General features: G+C 40.0%; 1 protein-coding gene across 2 annotated transcripts; it reads left to right on the top strand.

Moving 5' to 3' along the window:
- The first annotated feature begins 1,147 nt into the window (after positions 1–1,147).
- Positions 1,148–20,695, top strand: asxl1 (ASXL transcriptional regulator 1). Of its 2 annotated transcripts, XM_015004530.2 has the most exons (12): positions 1,148–1,468; positions 8,772–8,854; positions 9,348–9,350; positions 10,353–10,470; positions 10,754–10,955; positions 12,337–12,497; positions 12,927–13,011; positions 14,194–14,360; positions 15,597–15,693; positions 16,344–16,449; positions 16,634–17,591; positions 17,688–20,695. In XM_015004530.2, exons 1-12 carry the CDS (start codon positions 1,412–1,414, stop codon positions 20,274–20,276), a joined length of 4,626 nt encoding a protein of 1,541 aa, XP_014860016.2. In that variant the 5' UTR covers positions 1,148–1,411; the 3' UTR covers positions 20,277–20,695. The 2 variants fall into 2 exon arrangements, with proteins under 2 accessions (XP_014860016.2, XP_087863095.1); XM_088006969.1 differs by lacking the exons at positions 1,148–1,468; positions 8,772–8,854; positions 9,348–9,350 and having other exon boundaries at positions 9,590–10,470; positions 12,379–12,497.
- Positions 20,696–21,825: the final 1,130 nt, after the last annotated feature.

Here is a 21,825-nt window from a genome sequence, read left to right as displayed (position 1 = left end):
AAAGTTAAAACACACAGTTACTCTTTAATTGACTGAAAGTACATTTACTCTCTGAGTAGAAGAAATGTGAACTAGTTTACCAAATGACTCAAAGAGAAGAGAAGAGGTGATGCTTCATTTGTGGTCAGCAGAGTTCTGTGGTGGGACATCTTTGTATGTAGCAGCATAATTGCCCAATAGAAATTATGCTGGCTAACAACTTATGTAAAGATAATCATAGCCAAAACCAAAGATATTATTGCAACACACAGCAATGTGAAAATGCTGAAGACACTATTTGCATAGTTACAATAAATGAGCACTAGACACCGAGTGACTGATGACTCACATTTTTATTGCATATTCTTTTTGTGTTTATAATTGGTCGCCGTCCTGAGTAGCAGGTCAGTTATGTTGCTTTGGTGCTGAATAATTTTTTGCTAAAAAAAATATTCAGCACAAACACAAGGAACATCCTCTGAGTATGCTGGAATCCTGCCATTACATAAAAAAAACTACATTAATTTAGGTAATTTAAATTATTTGAAATTGACATAAGTAATCAAAAACAAATAGTAAGTAAATAAAAATAAAGTGATCATTCAGAAAATTATTATATTACTTTAAATGGCCTTGAGAGAAAGGATTGAAACCTCACTTCTTATTTTCTGGTTCAACTTTTTAAAGCACTCAGCACAGATGTATGGAAGCCCATATCTACCACCCTGATGAAAAAAAGTAAACGTGTACCTCATAATTATGACTTAGCTATCTCATATTTATGAGATCTCATTATTATGAGATAGCAAAGTCATAACTATGAGACAGCAAGTCACAATTTTGAGATAGTATCTCGTTAACATGAGACCGTAATTATGACATACTATCTCAATAATCTTTGTTTGTATCATCCAATTATTAGAAATGACCTAATTTCTAATTGCCTACTGTTCATTAATTATCTACATGCCCTAGAATTAATTTATCCCAAATGTATATCTATTTCCGATCTAAATGTTGCGATGTAATTCACATTTAAATCTGTAACGTTTTAAAGTTACTAAATTGTAAACAGTATTTTATGGAATAAGCAGACTCCATTGCTTTGTTGTCATAAGTGGAAAGGTATAAGCAGCCTATTTCCTGGAGGGGGATAGGTTTTGTTGCATTCCTGCGGAGGATTTGACCTCTGAACTTAGCTTGTCCTGCAATAGTACGGCTGCTAGCACAGTAACTCTGCCTCGACAGGAAGATGTGTTTGTAGTGTTGGTTTAAACTCGGCAGCAGACACACCAGCAACCACTGCACAATAGCGTTGCCTTGCGTCGAAAAGAGCCTATTCTTCGACTATACTTAGCCGCTGCTGAACAGATCAGTCGCGATTGCTTTTAGGTTGCTTAGTAGCCACCGAGCAGAGGCGAACGCTAAAGAAATGAAGGACAAGCAAAAGAGAAAGAAGGAGCGGACCTGGGCTGAAGCAGCTCGAATGGTAAGAAATAAGGCTTAATTTGCATGTAAACCATGAATGTTTTAGAAGAGAAACTATTTTAATCCAGACACGTTGCTGCCTGTGGACATTCCACTCACGACCACATCCTAGCTTCTGGTGTTTAGTTAGCCAACTATTAGCAGCTAGCAGCTTAATCATATTAATGCGAGAATTAATCTTACCAACAAATACTTTGTGTTTAGCATGAACGCTACTCCGCTTTTGCGATTGTTGTTTGCGTAAAACGTGTCTTGTGTAATGTATTAAAATGCGACGTAGTGAAACCCCTAAAGCCTGGTAACAAAATAGCCGCTTCTGATTCAGGTCTTTGTTTGCTAGGCAGCTAGTTAGCTAGCTGGTTAGCCAGTAGCTCGACGCTTTTCAGCATCTGAACAGCCTCAATGCGCAAATGTAGCACAAACTGGCACACAACGCGACTCAAATACCAAGGTAATTTCTATATAACACATATCTAGAGGTGTATGTAAAGCAAAACATTTATTTGGAAATAAGATTTTGACGGCAAAGCTATTTTACCATTATCAAGGTTAACGTCTTCAAGTGTCTTGAGAATTTACTCTTGCTTTTAATAGTGCACCAGAGCTGGATTCAATGTAACCTTCTTGTAAAGCAACACCCAATTTAAAAAAAAAGCAAAGCAGTTTGCAGGAGGTGCATAAATTATTGTAATTGAAGTTTTTCAGTTACCAGAGACATAAGTACAAACACAGTAGATTTGTGGTCAGGTTAAGGCCTGTCTTAGTTTAGTCTGTCTGCAGAATTAATATTGCTATTGGCTGGATTTTATTTAAAGTAACAGACACCACATATGTTCTTGTAGACATTGTTTTTTAAATAGTGACATGTTTTCAAATACATAGATAAATACAAGTCTTCACTTTATGGTCTTCAATTTATTCTTTGATTACAAATAGGGGTGCAGTTTTCTGGTCGATTGCCAATGACCGATATTTAAAAAGTCGATTATGATTTTGGCCGTAGCCAATTTAATTGTTTTGTCCAAAACGTCCTAAATTTGCCAACAGTGGGGTGACTACTGCTGACTGCAAATGTGCAGACATGACCTGGTGGGTGGGTCAGTGGGTCAGACTTCTCTCACGGGAGAGCAGAAGAGGACAGTGGTTAATTTTTAGACGTTTGCTGAGGTAGATGAGATCAGAATCACATGCAAGTATCGGCTGATTACTGATCTCCCAAAATTAAGGAAATCGGCACTGTTGCCGGAGACATAAGTACAAACACAGTAGATTTGTGGTCAGGTTAAGGCCTAACCAGTCACTTCCTGTGACTGTTTGGGCATCTCTGAATTTTTGTGAAAAGGTGCAAATCAGAGCCAAAGTTCGCACAAACTGAATGATTTGGAAGGTGTCTCCTTGCAGTGTCATTTATATAAACCCTCTATGAATGTTTGTTTTATGAGAATTAGGGCTGAAACGATTCCTCGAATGATTCGAGTACCTCGATTACTAAAATTCCTCGAGGAAAATTTACCTGCCTCGAAGCTTCGTTAATTTATGTTTTATTAGTTAGCGCACCGTGTTCCGGCCGGGACTTCATTTGCGTTGCGCGGAGCTCTCACTTCCGCCTCTGAGTTGTTGACAAAAGCTAAGTCTCAGCGGCATAAAGTCCAATCTTCAAGATTGGTCCGTGGGGATTTTATTGATTGATGATAATGCCCGACTTTTTATCGTTTTTGGGGAACCAATAAGCATCCTTAAAATGACTGGGGGAATGCCTGGAGTACGGCAGCATTTCTCCTCCGGGGCTGCTGGTTGAAAGCGAACGGCGGGAAGAGCGCTGAGGTGAGCGGATAGACTGAACAGGGCGGGCGGCTGAGTAGCTGATGCTTACCGTGTAAATGTAGCTTTACCGACGAACCGCACAATACATTTCATATCCCGGTCTGAAGAAACGGGTGGCGGAGCGCATCGTACATGGCTAGTAGATGAGTTTCTGAGTGTGACCAGTGAAGGTGTCGTAAATATCCCGTATTGCTTCCCCCCGTGTTCGTCCCCCGGTCTAACGGTTCGTCAGTCCGCTGGTCTATTTCCTCTCCGCTGGTCTATTTCCTCCCCTCCATCTTACGTTCGTTCATTCGCCCTCTCCTCCCACTCCAGGCGGCATTTCCCGTATTTTCAAACCCAAAGCGTGACAGGTTAGGTGGCAAGGTGAGTTTAATTAATCTATTAAACTCACTGAAGATGAATACATAAACTAAAAGCTGGATTGTAGACATTTTTATAAGCATATTTGTGAGCCTGCCTCTTTGTTATTAAATTCAATATAATTTCAGATTTTTCTATAACTTTTCTTCTGGTTAACTTAGAAAGTGAGCTATTATTGTTACAGGCTAGTTTTCTAAACTACAAAAAAGCAACTGTTAGGGATGCTCAAATATGAAAAATTGGACTGATATTGATATCTGATAGTAACACTGGTATTATGCCAGATTTACCAATATTTCATTTTAGAATTTTTTTTATCCGATTACTCGATTAATCGTAAGAATAATCGATAGATTACTCGATTACTAAAATATTCGTTTACAACAGCCCTAATGAGAATATGGCTCCAACGTACGCCTTGACCTTAAATGCCATTCCGCTGTTTTGGCTCACGCACACACAACTCAAACTTTCAAAAGCATGACTATAACTCAGCCATTAGCAGGGAAACACACTGGCGATGTTGGTTTTTCAAATAAAGTAAATTTAACATTTCATGACATTTAAATTCGTATCAAACTCTGATTGTCGCTAGTATAAGTGTGCAAATATAGGGCCTACATAGTTTTAACCTAAATAGTAATAAACTTAATTCTGAAAGTTTGGGGCTTTTATTTTTGCTGTGACTATGAATTACACCCGCTACATAAACATGCTGAGCACAAAGTATAGAGTTGGATTGAATAGATCAACCTTTATGGATCAAGCACATTGCCACAGATACCCGGTGGCAATGTGTTTGGGACTGAGCAGATATTAATATCATATTGGCCTAACACCAAGCCAAGCGCAGCCCCTCACCTGGCAACCCAAGTGGAGCTCCACCCACATCATTACAAGAGATGCAGAGTTTGTTCTGCAGTGGATTTATACTGCACAGTCAGGGTTTCCCCCAGTGTATTATAAGCCTGGCGCCCCGCCATGCTTTACTAGCCCCGCCGCCAGGCTAAGCGTTGCTTGTTTACATTTCTAGGAAAGGGAAATTTTTTATTTTTTTTTGTCTTTAAAAGCCAGGCTGCAAGCGTCTCTTTTTCTCTTAGCATTTCACTAGCAGAGCAGATTTATTCCTAAATGATAGGTTTATAGTTTATGCATTTAAACCCGACAGCGCGGACCAATCACACAGCTGGCGCCCCTGCTGCCGCTGCTTTACCTCAGTGGGATCGCGCTCGCCTCCTTTCACTCAAACTGGACTCAGGCTGACCTGTATGGATATTTACATCAACTTAGTGAGAGGAATTATGGTCCTTTGGAGAACTCTAGGTAAGAGTTTAAAACCCGCCGCGTTAGCTCTGGTTGCGCAGCTCAATGTGAACCGCATGAATAACTTGTAGCGAATTCAGAGGCGCGTTGAGGAGCGGTGAGAATGATTTATCTTTGTGAAGGAACAATTATATGGGGCGTTTACATCTCAACATGCTTCCCGGCGTGTGGCTCTGTGCTTATTAAAAACTCAACAGACACGAAATGGAAGAGCTACTAAAGCCACATTAGCAGCATTGAATTAAATCTCCCGTTTGTTGTGCATCTCTGTGTAGTGCAGCAGATTACCTCATCATGCAGGGCCGGTCCAAGACTGTATGAGGGCTGGAGCAGAATCTGACTTAGGGGCCCCTTTTGTTCCTAAAAATATCACCACCTCTAACAGCTTCTGTGTTAGATTTAGTGAAATATGGGAGAAGGGAGTAGTTTAATTGGCCAGCCTAAAAAGCAATAAGTTATAATCGCAGTTTACTAATTTGGATTTGTAAATTCAAAGGTTAAACTCACAGCATCAGATTGTTGCTATGGTAACAAAACAATTAACTATGAATATTGTTCTTTGAAGTTTTACAAAGTAAACTTGCCAGCTCCTTAAAATCTTGTATTTAAATGTTAAACAATTTAAAATAATTTAATTTATGTATGCCTAAACAATTGAATCAAATTTAACAGCATTGATAATCTCAATAAACAAGTGTTACATTTATGTATCTGTGGTCTTTTTTAAAATATTGGTGTTTATGGGGCCCCTGAAGCTCTTGGGGGCCTGATGGAGCTGCTGACTTAATTTGGATTAAACAGAAGTGCAAATTTGTTGTTTTTAGACTAGTTGTGGGTTTAAATAGCATTTCACTTGAGATCTTTTCCTGTAACATATAAATTACACAGTAATACTTTTACATTTCCTGTCAACTTAACATTTTTTAATACAAAACACGGTGGACCGCCTCGACGCCCCGACCACCGGGCTTAGCAAGTTTTCTAGGGGAAACCCTGACGGTGGCTGACGAGAATGGACAATGTTTTATTTTCGCCTGCAATGCAGAGCATTTGTCCATGCATTTTGTCCCACTCACAGAATACAGAGCTGTGTGGCTTCATTTTATTTTTGCTTGTAATGTTCCTGCGATATTGCCATAGAAAGTTGTAGTTTGCGCAGTTCAGTTTAGGAAGGAGTCCTTTGCAAACTGCCTTGGAGGATTTGCTAAAATACTTGGACCTACTGTTCATAACAAGTCTACAAATTATGGTGATGTAAGCACATATTTTATTTTGTGCTTTGTATTGTTGTTCGGCATGTACATGAATTTGTCACTTAGCACAAGCTAACGCTGAATGATAGCCTCTGCTAGTCCCGTGTCTCATGTGACATTACCCACAATATGAGCACTTCTTCTACTTCAGGGTCAAAAATATGCATTTGTGCCAATGTTCATCTATTTGTAGCCATTTTCACACGTCTGAGGTGCTAATGTAAACGCTGAGTTAGGAGTGCGAGACCAACAGTAACTTATTTACATAGTTGTGACGTAGCCCTAAAACGGTGCGTTTCTAAATGAGCTCAAAACAGGCAGAACTGATCTGGTGAAATCTTGAGGAAGAAGATAAATGAGAAATATGTTTCCTCCAATGTAAATCATTTGTGTTGCAACATTTTGAGAAACCAGTACAAGGTTTCCCCCAGAGGACTTGCTAAGTGCTATGGTGGAGGCATTGGGGCAGTCCACTGACAGCCCAACATGTTTTCGCATTAAAAAATGTTAGTTACAAAAATCTTGAGGTGCACAAGCAAGCATCATAAGTTAAAAATTGGGGATGCAGTAATTGCAGTTTTCTGGCCAATCACAGATTACCGATCTTTTAAAAAGCCTAACCTGCCAATTCCAATTTTTTCCGATACCAAATTTTTTTTTGTCTCAAATATTACTCAATTTAGCAAAAATATTCAACAACTATTGTTTGTTGTAAACATGCAGACATGACCTGGTGAGCTGGTCTGTCAGTCAAACCTTTCTCTTGGGAAAGCAGAGAACTGTGGTTGATTTTTAGGTAGATTTTTATTTTAATTATGTAAAGCACTTTGAAATGCCTTGCTGCTGAAATGTGCTATACAAATAAAATTTGATTGATTGATTGATTGATAGATAAGAATGGTGGATAAGATTCACTTCACATGTAAAAATCGGTTGGCCGATCACTGATCTCCCAAAATTAAGGAAATCAGCACCGATAAATCAGCTGGCTGACAAATTGGTGCACCCTTATCAGAAACTATAACGTGTGAAGCAAACAGGCAGGTGCAGCAGTTTAATTCAATTCAATGCATCAACTATTAATCTAGCTTACTCTATCTTTTCTGTCACTGTCAGAGAGCGGTGTGAAGTGAGGAGGAAAGCTCGGCTATTCCAATAATAGCTTATTGACTCTTTATATTTCAAATTGTCTATTTAAGATGCATTATTAAAAGATCAAGTCCTCCAGAGTTAATCTGGGATTTAAAATAAACATGCAGTGAAAAAATGCATCCCATAAGTTCAAAATAAGACATGCTCTGAGCCAAGATGGATTCAAACTACATTCACTTATATGACTAATGTATAACTTGTCGTTTTGTTCTCTATTAGTGAGGCGTGCAATTCAGATCGATGGAGAGGTGCTACTCCATCTCACAAGAGGTGGTCGGTTTTATGACCTTATGTCATTGCTTGAAACTGGAAATCATGTACTGGGGGGGAGACCCTGTGGTTCCTGTGACACGGCTCCCAAAGAAGAGCTTTGGGCTCTTTGGACTCGAAACGTCTCAGTTTATTATCTGCAGACCCATAGCTTGACTTGGCTAGATGGGTTTTACATGATAAATCATTTTGCACCCTTTAGAAGAAGTTTTATATTTTCTTAGTTTTATGTATGTTCTATTAGAAAAGCAGGATTAAGCAAACTTTACATTTTTATCACAAAAACGAATGGAAAAAACCCCACTGTAAGCAAGTCTAATGAACAGACCCATAATTCACAATTATTATATAAATAAACTGCCAGCAGATGCTGCACTCTTCTCCTCACCACTTTCTGACTGCTGTCTGTTCCACTTTCTGTTCTCACATTATGGTACGATCCCATGTCCTCACACATGATTGGCCACAAGGCTGCCATGCTAATCAAAACAAAGTTCTGCCCTGAGCCGAGTCACAGAGTGAGAGCTGAGCAGCAAAAGGGGGAAAAAATGCAGAGCTGTCTGTCTCGAAGTCCCCAGTTGAAATGGTCCCGATTAACCCATCACTACTGCGTAATACGTCCTGAAGTACTAACTAGTTCATTTTAAGTTGTCCATCATTATGTCAGTATTTCTCTGGATGGACATGTTGATCTATTTACTGTACTGAACAATAAAGAAGGATTTGTCTGCTCATCAAAACACACGTGTCTAACCTATGCTTAAGGTTCATTTTGTATGTGTGAAATCAGGGATCCTCAATGCCAATGTCCTGTGATTTTAGCTGTGTTCTTGCTCCAACACAGCTGATTCAAATGGCTTAATTAGCCCCTCGACATGTTATCAAATTCTACTGAAACCTGCCGACTACCCATCTGTTTGATTCAAATGTGCTAAAACATGGAAGCCTCTGATACATCCAAGTGACTTTCCCTTAGGACTGATTTTGGACACCCTTGTGTTAAGTCATTCAAAGAGGTCTGATAGAGATGTCTTTCAGAGTCCTGCTCTGGACTGTACACAGTTCTCTCCAAGTTTTCTTAGCTGAGTTTTTGTTCTTCAAAAAAAATGTATCTTCCAGGTCCTGGAGAACTTCTCTGATGCACCCATGACTCCTAAACAAATCCTCCATGTCATCCAGACCAAGGGGCTGAAGGAAATGAGGTCAGACACAAACGCACAGAGTCACAGTTTTGCTAGATGGAATAACTTGAGACCTTACTAAGTGGCTTCTTTCAGACTACAATTGTCTGCTCTCCTTTAATTGAGCAGGTGTCAAATCAAGGCTCTTAGTTGTCATGATGCACTTAGCTTCTAGTGCTAAGTGCATCATGACACTTAGCACTAGTGTCATGATGCACTGCTTCACTAATTTCAAGTCATATTTTAGACATACTTGCCATGGTGGATTTTTGAACCACATATTCATCTATCTGAATATATAACAAGTCATCCAATTGAACAATTGAGTGACCTCAAATATCATGCTCACAGATGTTTAACTTTTTCATATTTATTTGACTTAGGACAGGAATTTTATAATTTCAGCTGTACAGCATTTTGCAGTTTGAGTTCATAGGTGAAATTTTCATGTTGTTAATAACTGACTTTCTTTTTGTCTCCATTAACTTCTTCAATTGCTGCCAACTATAAACAGAAGGTACGTTCATAGTCTTCAAGTAAATGTTGAAATTGGAGTGTTTTTTTCCCCCCCTGTTGCTACAGATAACATTTCCTTTTCCCCTTTTGTTATTTTACCAGCCCAAGGATTTATTTAAAGTGCAACTTATTGAACAAGTATAAAAGTCACATATAGGTGGCATTTAAAAAAGCACAAGAGTTTTGCTATTTGGTTAATACACCATAATAAAACTAAAGTATTTATTTATATAAAAGTTTCTCTTGCAAAACACAATCCTGTTTAGTCCAAGACAACATGACTAAGTTAGAAGTGCTTATATTTCAACTACAAACATCGTTTTTGTGTCAGAATTTGGGAGAAAACATAAAAATAAACTGGGACAAACCAAATGCACGTTTGGTAAATACTATAAGGACTAGAGGTCTTATTTCTAAAGCTTACGTACCTTTGCACTTTCCGTGCAAAAGTTCTGATTTATAAAACAGTAACAAAGTGTTTATATAGCACCACTGCTGCTCTTGAATAGCATTCCTATTTCTAATAACGTTCTTTAGGACATCAATCATGTAAACAAGTGTGATTTCTGTCACTAAATACAGTCACTGTATTTTCAAATTTATTTACAGATGCTTTTATTGAACAAACACTGGATAAAATAGTGAAAGTACCAAAGCTGAAAGTTATCATGATAAATGCCCACCTCTAATTTAAAGCTGTTGCACAGTTGTTCTCCCTCAAAAAGAGGATTCTTTTGGCACTAAAGCCAAATGAAAAAAATACACATGTTCATCCATAAAGTGTATATTGCACTATGTAATTTAATGCCCAAAACCAAGCAAGATTTATCAAACAAAACTTGGAATAATTTTAAAGTTACATTTTAACTTTAAAAAAGGCATATCAAGTCCTTTTACATTTTAAAAGGACTTGATATATTATGATAAGCTAATGGTGGAAACATAAACATACTCTACCATCTCTGTGGAAAGTCTAAAAGATGATTTGTGTGTGTGGCTGCAGTGGCACCGCTCCTCTGGCCTGCCTGGTCACCATGCTACACTCCCAAGTGAGGGGAGACAGGGTCAAGAACAGCATTTTCTTCAAGCTTCCTGGACGAATGAGCTTGTTCACTCTCAAGGTACTTCATTCTGAAATTGTTTTATCTGCTAATATAATTACAGATATTTTCATATGAAGTAACTCTAACAACCTAACATAGAAGTAATGCATCGATTTACCATCTGCCTCAGGTAGCTAGTTTTAGTTTACAATCTTAGTCACAAATCGCCAGTTTAACCACTAGCATGTGATCAGTAGCTAAAGATCTTTAACTTGTCCCAAAAGCCCCTTTAAAGTTACGTTTTGTATCACTTGTGCTTCTACAACTGCTGCCTCACTTTTGTGCCTTTTGTTTTCTGTAGAAAAATGCCCTCCAGTGGACAAAACCAACTTCAGAGTCAGAAGTTCCCCCAGAGCCAGTGGGAAATGTTGCGCATCCGACTTCAAGCTGCAGTACCTCAGTGGCGGGATCTGCTGTTGCCCTGGTTGACTCCAGTGAAACCATTGAACAGGAGAGCTGCGACTCCTCAGAAACGATTGTAGCAGCCATCATAGACAATGATGGTAACTCGATAATACATGCATCATTAATTCATGTTTTTGTATCGAATCTTCAAAAGTCTTCAACTTTTTCATACACCTTAAAACATATGCAGTGCATCTATATTTTCCATAATTGATCTTCAGTTTAATTTACTTAGTTTTGGGTAGTTTTGAATTTATTTCATAAAAGGTAGTCAAATATATTGTTAAAAACTGCCTGTTTTAGCAATAACTCTGCTAAACCATATTTGTGGGATGCGATTCTGTGTTATCTAATAGTATTAGTGCTCAGTAAATATAAATTCAATAAGTAAATGCTACCTATTCATTAGTGACAGACCATAGTACCTTAGCCCTTCAGTGGGGATTTACCGATTTAATATGCCATCATGACGTTGTAATTATCCAAGCCACCAACCAATACTACACAAAAGCATCAATATAATGAGGCCTAGTATTACAGAGGTCATCAACATTAATATTAAGTGACTGGATTTCAGTGCAGTGTTTCCCCCAGAAAACCTTCTAAATCCGGTGGTCTGCTGTGTTTCTGTATTAAAAAAAATGTTAAGTTGACAGGAAATGTAAAAATGTTGGTGGCTAATTGTGTGTTACTGGAAGACATTGCCGACGATGCTCAAACACACAACTATGGTCCTAAAAATGACCAAAAACAGTGTGATCAGCTGTTTGAGGATGTTGAACGTATTTTATCTTTTTGTTATTGTTAAAGTTCTGGACATTTTGCAACGTCTTTTTTTTTGTGAAATGGAACCACATCTTGGATATTTTCTAAAGCAAAATACGGAGTGTGTGCAATGCATCATCACGCAAACGTGTCGCATGTAATGGAACCGATGAGTGGGATTGTTTAGCAAGCAGCTGAACTATTCCAAGGAACTGAACCACTGGGTTCTCTTCAAGAACTGGTTCTCGATTCCCATCCCTATATCGACCCTTTCTCATATCTAACGAGGAAAAAATATTTTTGCAATATATATATATATATATATATATATATATATATATATATATATATATATATATATATATCGCCATATGTTGTTTTATTACCTAGCTCTAGCCATAACATACTGTCTGTTAAGAATAAAGTAACACTTTTTTACATTACAGCCAACATTGACAGTCTTTCCATATCCCACAAACTCACATGTATGAATATTCAACACTGTCCAAATAATATCACTTATGAGTCAAACTTGGGGAAGCTTAACAGATCCACCTGCTGGTATGTTTGTTCCTTTTAAACTGCTGACTTCACCAGAATTTCCACAGGTTTGGTGCTGTCACTTGGCCATTTTCATTGCTGTTTAGAAACTACCATAGATACTGTGTTGAATAATGCTTGCTTAATTTAATATGATTTTTTCCTGGGTTATAGCATCAGTGGATGAGAATTCATCCAGTGCCTCCTGCTCCACAGAGCTGCAGACTCCCAGCACCCACCCTCAGACACGTCTCAGCAGGGCAGCAGGACAGCAGGGACGCACAGATCCTCAGCAAAGCCAACACGCTCAGACTAGACTGAGTCGTTCGAGACAGGTGAGCACGCTGCACAAAGACGTCGGGTGTAATTTAGTTTCAGACTACACTCTCCTAAAGACTACTTAACTTTTTGACTTCTCAGCCAGCAAAATGTTTGTGTGTAGATCGTGAGGATCTGTGTTTAAGTGAAGTATCTTCAAGGTAGGATGTTGCATCTGATGATTGCTCCATAGCACAACAGTGGCAGGATAACCTTTGCTGTAATGTTTGGAATGAACTTTGTAATTTAACATTTTCCTAGTTGAGGCTTTGCTAGCTTACTGTGGTTGAAGTTTAAGTTGTCGTTTTACTTTCACATCCAAATCATAGTTTTTGCAGCTTGGAGCTGAAAAATCTGCATAGAAATGTTTTTGGTCAAAATGCTCACTTGCCTAATGTCTGTGCACAAAGTTCTGACATTTTCTGTTTTTCCCATATTTTCTACAGTCAGGAAGACAAAGGAAGAAGGCTGTCATGATGCCTCGTGTTGTCCTCACTCCACTTAAAGTCAACGGAGAACACGTGTCTACAGGTAAAGATGTGAAAAGCGTAAACTGTGTAATGAAATTCTGTTTTGGCTTGCTGCTTTTCACATACTACATAAAACATTACTTAAACTGTATTTTTAAATATAGAGTGTATTAGAGATTGCCTGAATATGGGGCCGAACAGGACATGTTTCTCAAATTATCATTGTTATTCAGAAAATATTGTCATGGTTGTAGTCAATGACTTTGCTCTTCTGTATCTTATGCCGTGTTTTATTTATTTATTTATTTATTTATTTATTTTTTACTGAAAATATTTTTAGCAATAGAAAAAATTGCAACAAAACAAAATCCAAATCAGCCAATCCATTTAAAAATCTGATGCATATTTTTAAAAAAACCACCATGAAATATAAAAATGATCCACCATTTATATCATCTAGTGTGTTGTTGATATAATATATATATTAGTCCTTTGAGGATGTCTCCAGCTGGTACTCACTGAGAGCGTCAGTAATCAGAACTGTGACTATAATAATAATAATAATGGAGGAAGTTGGGTTGCAGTCTAAGAGAGAAATTCAAATGATTGAATCATTTGATTAAATCAAATTAAATAAAAACAACAGTAGTTGTTGACATTTGTACTGCAGACTGCAGTCCTACTGTTCACACCATAAAGCCGTTCAAAAGAATCGAGCGACGGGCCGAGAAGGACTAAAGGTTTTCATTGGATCAACCCGATGTCCTTCAAGAAAATCAACCAATGGGCCGTTGCAGTCGGTAAAAATTATTTTTGTTACACTTTCTTGGCTAAAGTGTGCGTCAACCTACTCGGCATTGTCCAGTACACCAGATGGCCAGTCGACCCCTGGCCATCTGGGGTCGACTGAACACAGTTTTTTTTTCTGTTCAAATTGCAAACCCTCCAAGATGGCTGGTGGTGGTCAAAATCACACACCACTTCACACATTTACCCACATTTGGCAGGTGGCACTGAGTGGAAATTGGCGAAAAGATTTTGAGTAAGACTGTCGCATAACAAAATGTGGAAAAAGTGATGTGCTGTGAATGGCTTCCTGTGTGGACTTTACAGAGAATTTGTGCTGATTTTATTTAACTGGACCAGCTTGTCTTGTAAATTGTAAGGATGTCATTTGTTTGCATTTGGATTCAGTTTAATGTCTTCCAAGTTGAACTCAGACCTTCTCTTTTTTTTTTCTTAGGTCCCATGAAAAAGAGTCGTGGAGGCGTAGACATAGACTTTGAAACGCCCGGTTCCATCCTGGTCAACACCAACATTAGAGCGCTCATCAATGTGCGGACCTTTTCAGCTTTTCCCTTGCATTCACAGCAGCAGTTGCTGCAGCTGTTGCCTGAGGTGGATCGACAAGTAGGTTACTGTTTTTTTATTTTTGTTCATTTAGTGTAGAGTTTTCTCTGACAAAATAGAAGATCTCTCTCTGTCCCTTTTCTATGATTTAGTAAAAAGGACAAAATTGCAGCAATGAGGACCAAAATGAAGACTACTGCACACCCAGCAGTGGTTATCTCCCAGTCACAGGAGGCTTTATGTATTCATAAGCTACCTGCATTGGCACTGGAGAAGCTGCTGATAGGCCTAGGATGGTCACTCATTGGATCGCCTAGTCCCTCTGCTGCATGAATTTTACATGTGTTAAGACCTGACTCACTGAGCCATAAGAAAAGACAGGGAGACATGGACTTCACAAACAACTAAACTCTATTGAGGAAAAAATAAACAAACAAAGCAAATGGGCTGGCGGCCCCATGGCAGCTGGCACAACTACAGGGTTTCCCCCAGTGTATTATAAGCTTGGTGGCCCACCAGGCTTTACCTGCTCCCCCCCCGAGGCTGAGCGTAGTTTTTGTTTTTAGAAAAACAAAAAAGTTGCTCGAGTTTTTTTCTTTTTTTAAACGAACTGGATTGCAAGCATCTCTGTTGCACTGAGCGTTTCACTGGCAGAGCAGAATTATTCCTAAAAGAGGTTAATCATTGATGCATAAACCCACAAAGCACCCAGAGCGCGGAGCAATCGCACCACTGGCGCCTCTGCAAGTTGGCACTGCTGCTGCTTGATGTCTGAAATTTACCTCGGCGTGGACCGGACGCACTGAGATTGTTCTTTTAACTTTTACAATATATATTTGCCAGCTCCTCAAACTCTTAAATTTAAAGATTAAACAATTTAAAATCTTTTAATTTATCTATGCTGAAACCGTAAAATCAAATTTAGCAGTATTGATATTCTCAATAAACAAATGTCACATTTGTATATCTGTGTTAAAATATGAGCATTTCTGAGGCAGGGATACACACTGTTTAACTTCAACTTGCACACTGTCGCAGCACAATTATTTTAGACCTTATAATAAGGGAATATACAGTGTTTTATTGACTGAGGCAAGAAAGATTTTGAATTAAAAACCTGTCAATTTTCAATTATTTTAGGTAAATTAAGTAAATTGACATGTAGCAAATATATACTTAAGATTCCATCTTACAGTTATTTAATTCTAAAATTTTCTGTAAGTGTCTTACTATTTTAGTCAGACAAAAAAGTGAACTTTGATTGACTTTCCCCCCCCCCCCCCTTTCTGCTTTTAGATTGGGCCTGATGGTATGACCCGCCTCAGTACTTCAGCTCTTAACAATGAGTTCTTCACCCATGCCTCTCAGAGCTGGAAAGAAAGACTTGCTGAAGGTAACTTAATTACTTACAAACAATTCAGCTAGTAACATTTTATGACACCCGAATTTACAGTTGATGTTAAAGGCAGACATGAAACTGAAAGAAATTTTAAAAAGATGTTTATCAATTTCAGCTTTACAGCCTGTAAAGCTTCAAATGAGTCACTAGGAGGCGACATTGAGGTCAATAGAAGTTTGAAATGTAGGAAATGTTCATTACGGTGGCTCCGACTGACCTGTTTTTGTCAAGAATGGCATGCTGTTTTGAGGCTTGTAGCGTACAGTAGTTGCATTAATTTTCATATTGGAAATTAAGAATTTTTTAAAGTGCACAAAAGAAAGACAGCACTAAGGAGCCAAATATCTAGTTAAAAGTAGAGACGTCTAGTGGTTCAATTCCTAATTTTAGGATCACAATTCGATTCAGAAGCATCAGATGACATTTGTTAATTGGAACTATATAAATAAACTGAATTGAATTTTCCTTTTTGTTTGAAATGCTTGAAACACTTTCATTCTTTCAAAGTAATTTTTAATTTAACAATAAAAGGCAGGTAGGGCAAGACTTTGCAAGAAATATGCTCAATTTACATTAGAGTTTTAATGATGATGCGTTAAAATAGCTTTAAATGTGTTTGATTTTTTATTATTATTTTTTTTTAGGTGAATTCACCCATGAAATGCAAGTCCGTTTCCGACAGGAAAAGGAGAAAGAGAAAAAAGTAGAGGCTTGGAAAGAGAAATTTTTTGAAGAATACCACGGGCAAAAGTATGATCATATTCATTTTATTGAAATACTGATTTGTTTTTTGCATACATTTACAATTTCATTTATGTTTATCGTACTTGTATAGCAAACAGAAGTGATGCATGTTTTTAACATCACTGACATTTGGTCATATATCGGTCATATAAATCCACAATTTGCTAAAACTCACCCTGTCCACCTTTAGGTCTGGCTTAACACGAGACGAGTCTCTAAAACTCATGAGCGAAGCTAGTGAAGTTGCAGGCACTGTGCTGGAAAGCGAAGCTGACGTCGTCTCAGCTGGTGTCCCGAAAAGACGCAGTGTGGGTCGGCGAAGGAGAGACGGCAGGATGAGGAGACGCACACGGGCTGACCTGCGTCGTAGGGCCCGCCGGACCCTTTGCAAGACCGGTCCAGCTCTGCAATCAAAAGACACTAGTGATGACACTACTGCTGTTTTGGACATAGCTGCAGTGTCCATTGACTCTCCTATATCCAACAATACAGTTGTCCAAGGAGAGGTCGTTCTCCATGTTGACTGTGGTGTGGAGCTCCCACTTGAGAGTACTGTGACAGAGCCGAAGGCCTCTCCCGCTCCAGAGCCAATGGCGTTGGCAGTTCCTACTCCTCTTCCAAGTCCTAGTCCTAGCACAGCATCCACCAGTGCAAACGAAGAGACTGAAATTACTCCCTCTATGCTCCCTAAGGAAGCTGCACCTGCTCTAGCTTCTACCACCTCTCCATCTTCTTCATCCAGTTCTTCCTCTTCACCTGCCTCCTCACCTGCCTCGTCACCCTCTTCTTCTGAACAACGGGGAGCTTTTACCACAGGTCTGGATTCTTCGTCCTCTTCAGGATCTTCCAGTGCCACTGTTCCTGCTGATCCCTTGGACGATACAGCCTCTGTGGTCACCTCCGTCACAGGGGGGACTGTCACTAGCAGCCGTGAGAGCAGCCCATCGGCTAGTCCAGCTACCACCCCCATGCTCGTCACTCAACTTAAGGAACAGAAGAGAAGGCAAGATGAGGTCGAGGCTTTCTGCAGCTTTCCCGAAAAAAGGGCACGTCTTAATGACCGTCGGTCCTTTCGTACCACAATTGACAGTGTCTGTTCAGAGAAGCCACAGCCGACAACCGAAGAACCCAAGGTGCCACCTATCCGGGTAAGACTTGGTTGCAAAGCTAAGAATTTTTTTATGTACAAAATCCTTAAAATTATCTATGGAAATACTGATTTGCTGTTTTGTCTGTTGTGCTAGATTCAACTTTCCAGAATCAAACCTCCCTGGGTCAAAGGGCACTCCACCTACCAGATCTGCCCCCGAATCGTGCCCCAGACCGAATGCACGCGGAGGTCGGGTACGGGTGGCGCGCGGACCCTCGCAGACATCAAGGCCCGCGCTCAGCAAGCCCGTGCCCAACGCGAGGCTGCTGTTGCGGCCTCTAGCGAGGGGCCAGGGGCGACCAGTGTCCGGCTGTGGTCTTCTTCTGGGTTATCGGATAGCAGCAGCGAACGAAGAACAAGAGAGCATCCAGGACCAATCGAGCCAGGAGGAGGAGGAGGAGGAGGAGGAGGAGGAGGAGGAGGAGGAGGAAGAGGAAGAGGAAGAGAAGAGGGTGGGAATGAAGAGCAGGAATTTTCTTCAGAACCTAATTCGTCTGGAACACAACTACAGCTTCTCGATGTAGAAGCTACATCCCACTCATCTCCTTCATTGTCAAATACATCAGCTTCCATGTCACCACAAGTTGCAAGTCCTCATCAACACAGACCAGGCATGGCAGCAAAAGTTCAGGTGGATGTAGGGGAAACGTCAGCCAAACCCCTGAGATCCTGTAATGAGTTAACAGATGGGGATTTCACAGTTCCCCCAGAGCCTGACTCCAAGTCTGTGTCATCAGCCACCAAGTCAGCCACGAACAGCCCAATACCTGAATCTACTGCTGCCTTTCCAGATGTGGCAGATCCAGGTTGTGTAAAACTTACCTTAACCCAAACTTCAATTCCAGATTCCTTTCCCAGGTTTGGTGCTCATGGTGTGGACGTTATTCAAACACTGGGGACCAAAGGACAAGAAAAGGGAAAGGAGGTTGGACTGGGTGGTGTTATCCATCACAGTTCACATCACTTGGACCCACAGGAAGAATTTCCTCATTTAGCCACATGGCCAAAAACGGTATCTTCTCCAAAACGTGCAGAGATCGTTGACGTTTTCAGACAGAAGGATGACGAAGAAGGCGTGCACAGTGATTCAACAGAAACTGCTTCAGACTGTGAAAATGAGACTCAGGAGGATGAGCAGCAGCAGCAGTATTCTGACCCCAGCTGGACCTCCCAGCCGAGCACCCAGCGAAATGGCCAGTTGGTCATCTGCAGCCTTTCTTCTCAAAACCAGCAGCCAGTGATTCAGGGCTACTTGTCTAGCCACAAAGGTCAGACTGTCATCCAGCCTTGCTTCCCCAAAGGTCTGCCTCAACTGCATGACAATCAGCCTCATTCCCAAGACCACCACTCTTTTAGTCCTTGTTCACAAGGAAAAAAAGAAAACATTGCTTTAAAAGTGGAAATTGGAGAAGACTGTCAGAGCTCTAAGGAAACCTACACTGAAGGGGAATGTTGTGGATCTTTAAAGTCTCCTGTCACTCAGCCAAATGGCTTAGTGACCTCCAAAAAACTGACAAGCTTAGCCAGGCCTGTGTCATCTGTAGAAGCCAACAACCCTTTGGTCACACAGTTACTACAAGGCAGTCTGCCTCTTGAAAAGGTTTTACCATCACATTCTGCAAATAGGCTTGCTTTTAGCATATTACGTGGTCAGCCAGCAAGACCACCAGAAGCTGGCCATAGGTCTGAATTTTCTGTCCAGTGTCCTACTCCAGATTTGACTCATAACCTTCCGAAGTCACCCACAGACAGTCCAGTCTCATGTCTTACGGGTGCCCAAGATGCGCCTCAGTACCAGCCCCAACCAGTTGTCGGGGCTGTCCCCGTCATTACCTCTCTGCCCATTTCTTCAGCTGCTTTGTCATCCAAAGGAAAGTCAGAAGGTGTGTCTGTGGCTGCTCTGGAATCTAGAGTTATTAAAGAGTACTGTGGTCATCAGCATTCACAGAGGGACACTCCAGACAGAGCTGATCAAATCATGTCCAACAACCCCTCTACTCCTGCAGACACCTACCATGCTGAAGCAATGGCCAGTGCTAAGTTTAACATTCAGCTTTCACAGTCTCAGCATCCCCACTCTCATCAGAGAAAACTGTCTCCTGCACCTGGTGTGAAAAATGAAATTAGTCCGCGGCCTTCTTGCCAGGCCATTGCCAAGTCCGTACCTAGCATACCTGGTGTGACTAAAAAGGAGCCGGGGAACTCCACTGATGGGTATTTAACCGGAGGAGCAATGGAGGGACTTCTCAACATGGAGATGACATTGACGAGGATATCGAAGAAAGAACACAGCAAAACCCCCTGTTCATCCAGCTCCCATTCCCCTCTTTCTCCTTTACCCTCATCTTCATCGTCCTCCCTTCCCTTCCAAATATATGGAAAGTTGCCTAAACAAGGTGGAAGTGGTGGAGTGGTAAGCTACACAGCTAATGTGTCAATGATGGATAACGGTGGCTTCTCCCGCGGCATGGCTGACGGTGTACTCCAGCTGCGTCCCCGCTTGGCCTCCAGCCACGCCACGCTCAGTATTCAAGCTTTTACGGACACTACAGCTGAAGAAGTAGCACTGAAGTGCTCATGTCGCCTCAAAGCCATGATCATGTGCCAAGGCTGTGGTGCTTTTTGCCATGATGATTGCATTGGACCTTCCAAACTCTGTGTTTCGTGCTTGGTGGTCAGATAGTGTGTTCTAGTCTCTGTGCACTGTAGAATTGCAGTCTGTAAAATACCAGCAGCATTATTGGGCAGCTTCGGAGTGTACAGAAGCCTAATGAGGCTAGAGAACACAGGGCAATCCAGACTGGCAAAACATGTCTTGTAAAATAAGTTTCTTTTGTTGTTGCAGATTTTGTGAGGCTTTTTTTTTTTCTTCTAGGTGTATTGATTTATATTATTGTTGTTGTGAATCTGGGGCATGCTTAACTGTGTAAATCTTGCCATTTACCTCATTGTCTTGCTCCATTTTGCATCATTTGGAGGTCACTGATTTTTTTTATGTCTTATTTGCTCTGCAAATAGGAACTGACTGTATGTCCAAAGAAATATTTTTTTATCCATTAAAACAAGTAAATAAAATGTCACCTTATTTGACTCATGCTATAATTATCTGCAACTGGGCTCAGATTTAAATACAGTTGACATTTGAAGGAATAATTATTGTTATTGGAAAGTGTTATGTTTTGCAGCCACATTGTATCATTTTATAGCGCTCAAGTGACTTCTGTGTACAGTATATCAAATATGACTACAAAAAAATTTGACTTTGTAATTTGACACCTTTAAATTGGGCGTCTGTCTCTTTAAGAAGCTCCTGCTCTTTGCAGCGCTCTGGCTTCAGAAAGTTACTAGAACCGCCAAGTTGGCGCTCGGTTTCGCCAAGCGTTTTGCACACCTGCATGGTTGCCACGGGAGATTAATTGATTTCTCAAACATGCATGGAAGAATCAAAGCATCAAAAACATATGTTTTCTATAACATGATATAAAAACCAATCTCATCAGTTTGATCTCTCTGGATACAATCCAGCGCAGTGAAAAATGTGCAGAAGTAGAGCCGTTAAGAAAACACTTGTGCTGATATGAGAAGTAGCCCAGTACAGCTCAAAAAGGTCTTTTACATTTTACTACCCCTTTAAAAAATCTGAATAGGGCTGAAGATACAACTTTTGCTATCGATAATATTTCTAAGATATATTAAAAAAATGTACTGGTGGCTTATGGATTTCGTATAGGTCTTGTGAGAAATGGTACAGATTACATTCCATGTAGAAATTTTCGTAAATTTAGTCAACCAGAATAAACTGAATTACTCAATTATTGATTTAAAACTTTAAGGACTCATTTATGTCATGTGAATTTTGTAGGTCAGATCTTTTTTTAAAATATATATATATTTTAATTATGTCATATTAATGAGGATTTAACCTTTAATTTGGTGTAGAACTTGACAAACTCTTCTGATGAGTCGATGCTCACACGGCTGATTTGAGAAGAATTTTACATTGGAAGGGATAAAATATCGGCCTGGAATTTATCTGAACATTTGGATCGCAAATAGAAATCTTAAATACAGGTTTATTTACCCCAAAACTTTAGCGTGTATCTATTAATATGTGCTCGTTTTAATGAGTGTAGGATTAAGAAAGGTAACAAACCGAAACCTAATCTGAATGGGAGTGCAAAGATGTAAATATTTCCGTATTCTGACCTAGACAGAATAAGTCAGAATACTGA

This window comes from Poecilia mexicana, unplaced genomic scaffold (assembly GCF_051168715.1).
Source record: "Poecilia mexicana isolate PSO_F unplaced genomic scaffold, ASM5116871v1 scaffold_7, whole genome shotgun sequence".
NCBI lineage: Eukaryota > Metazoa > Chordata > Actinopteri > Cyprinodontiformes > Poeciliidae > Poecilia > Poecilia mexicana.
Note: the sequence above shows the minus strand (reverse complement) of the source record. Positions and strands in the feature narration are given on the sequence as shown.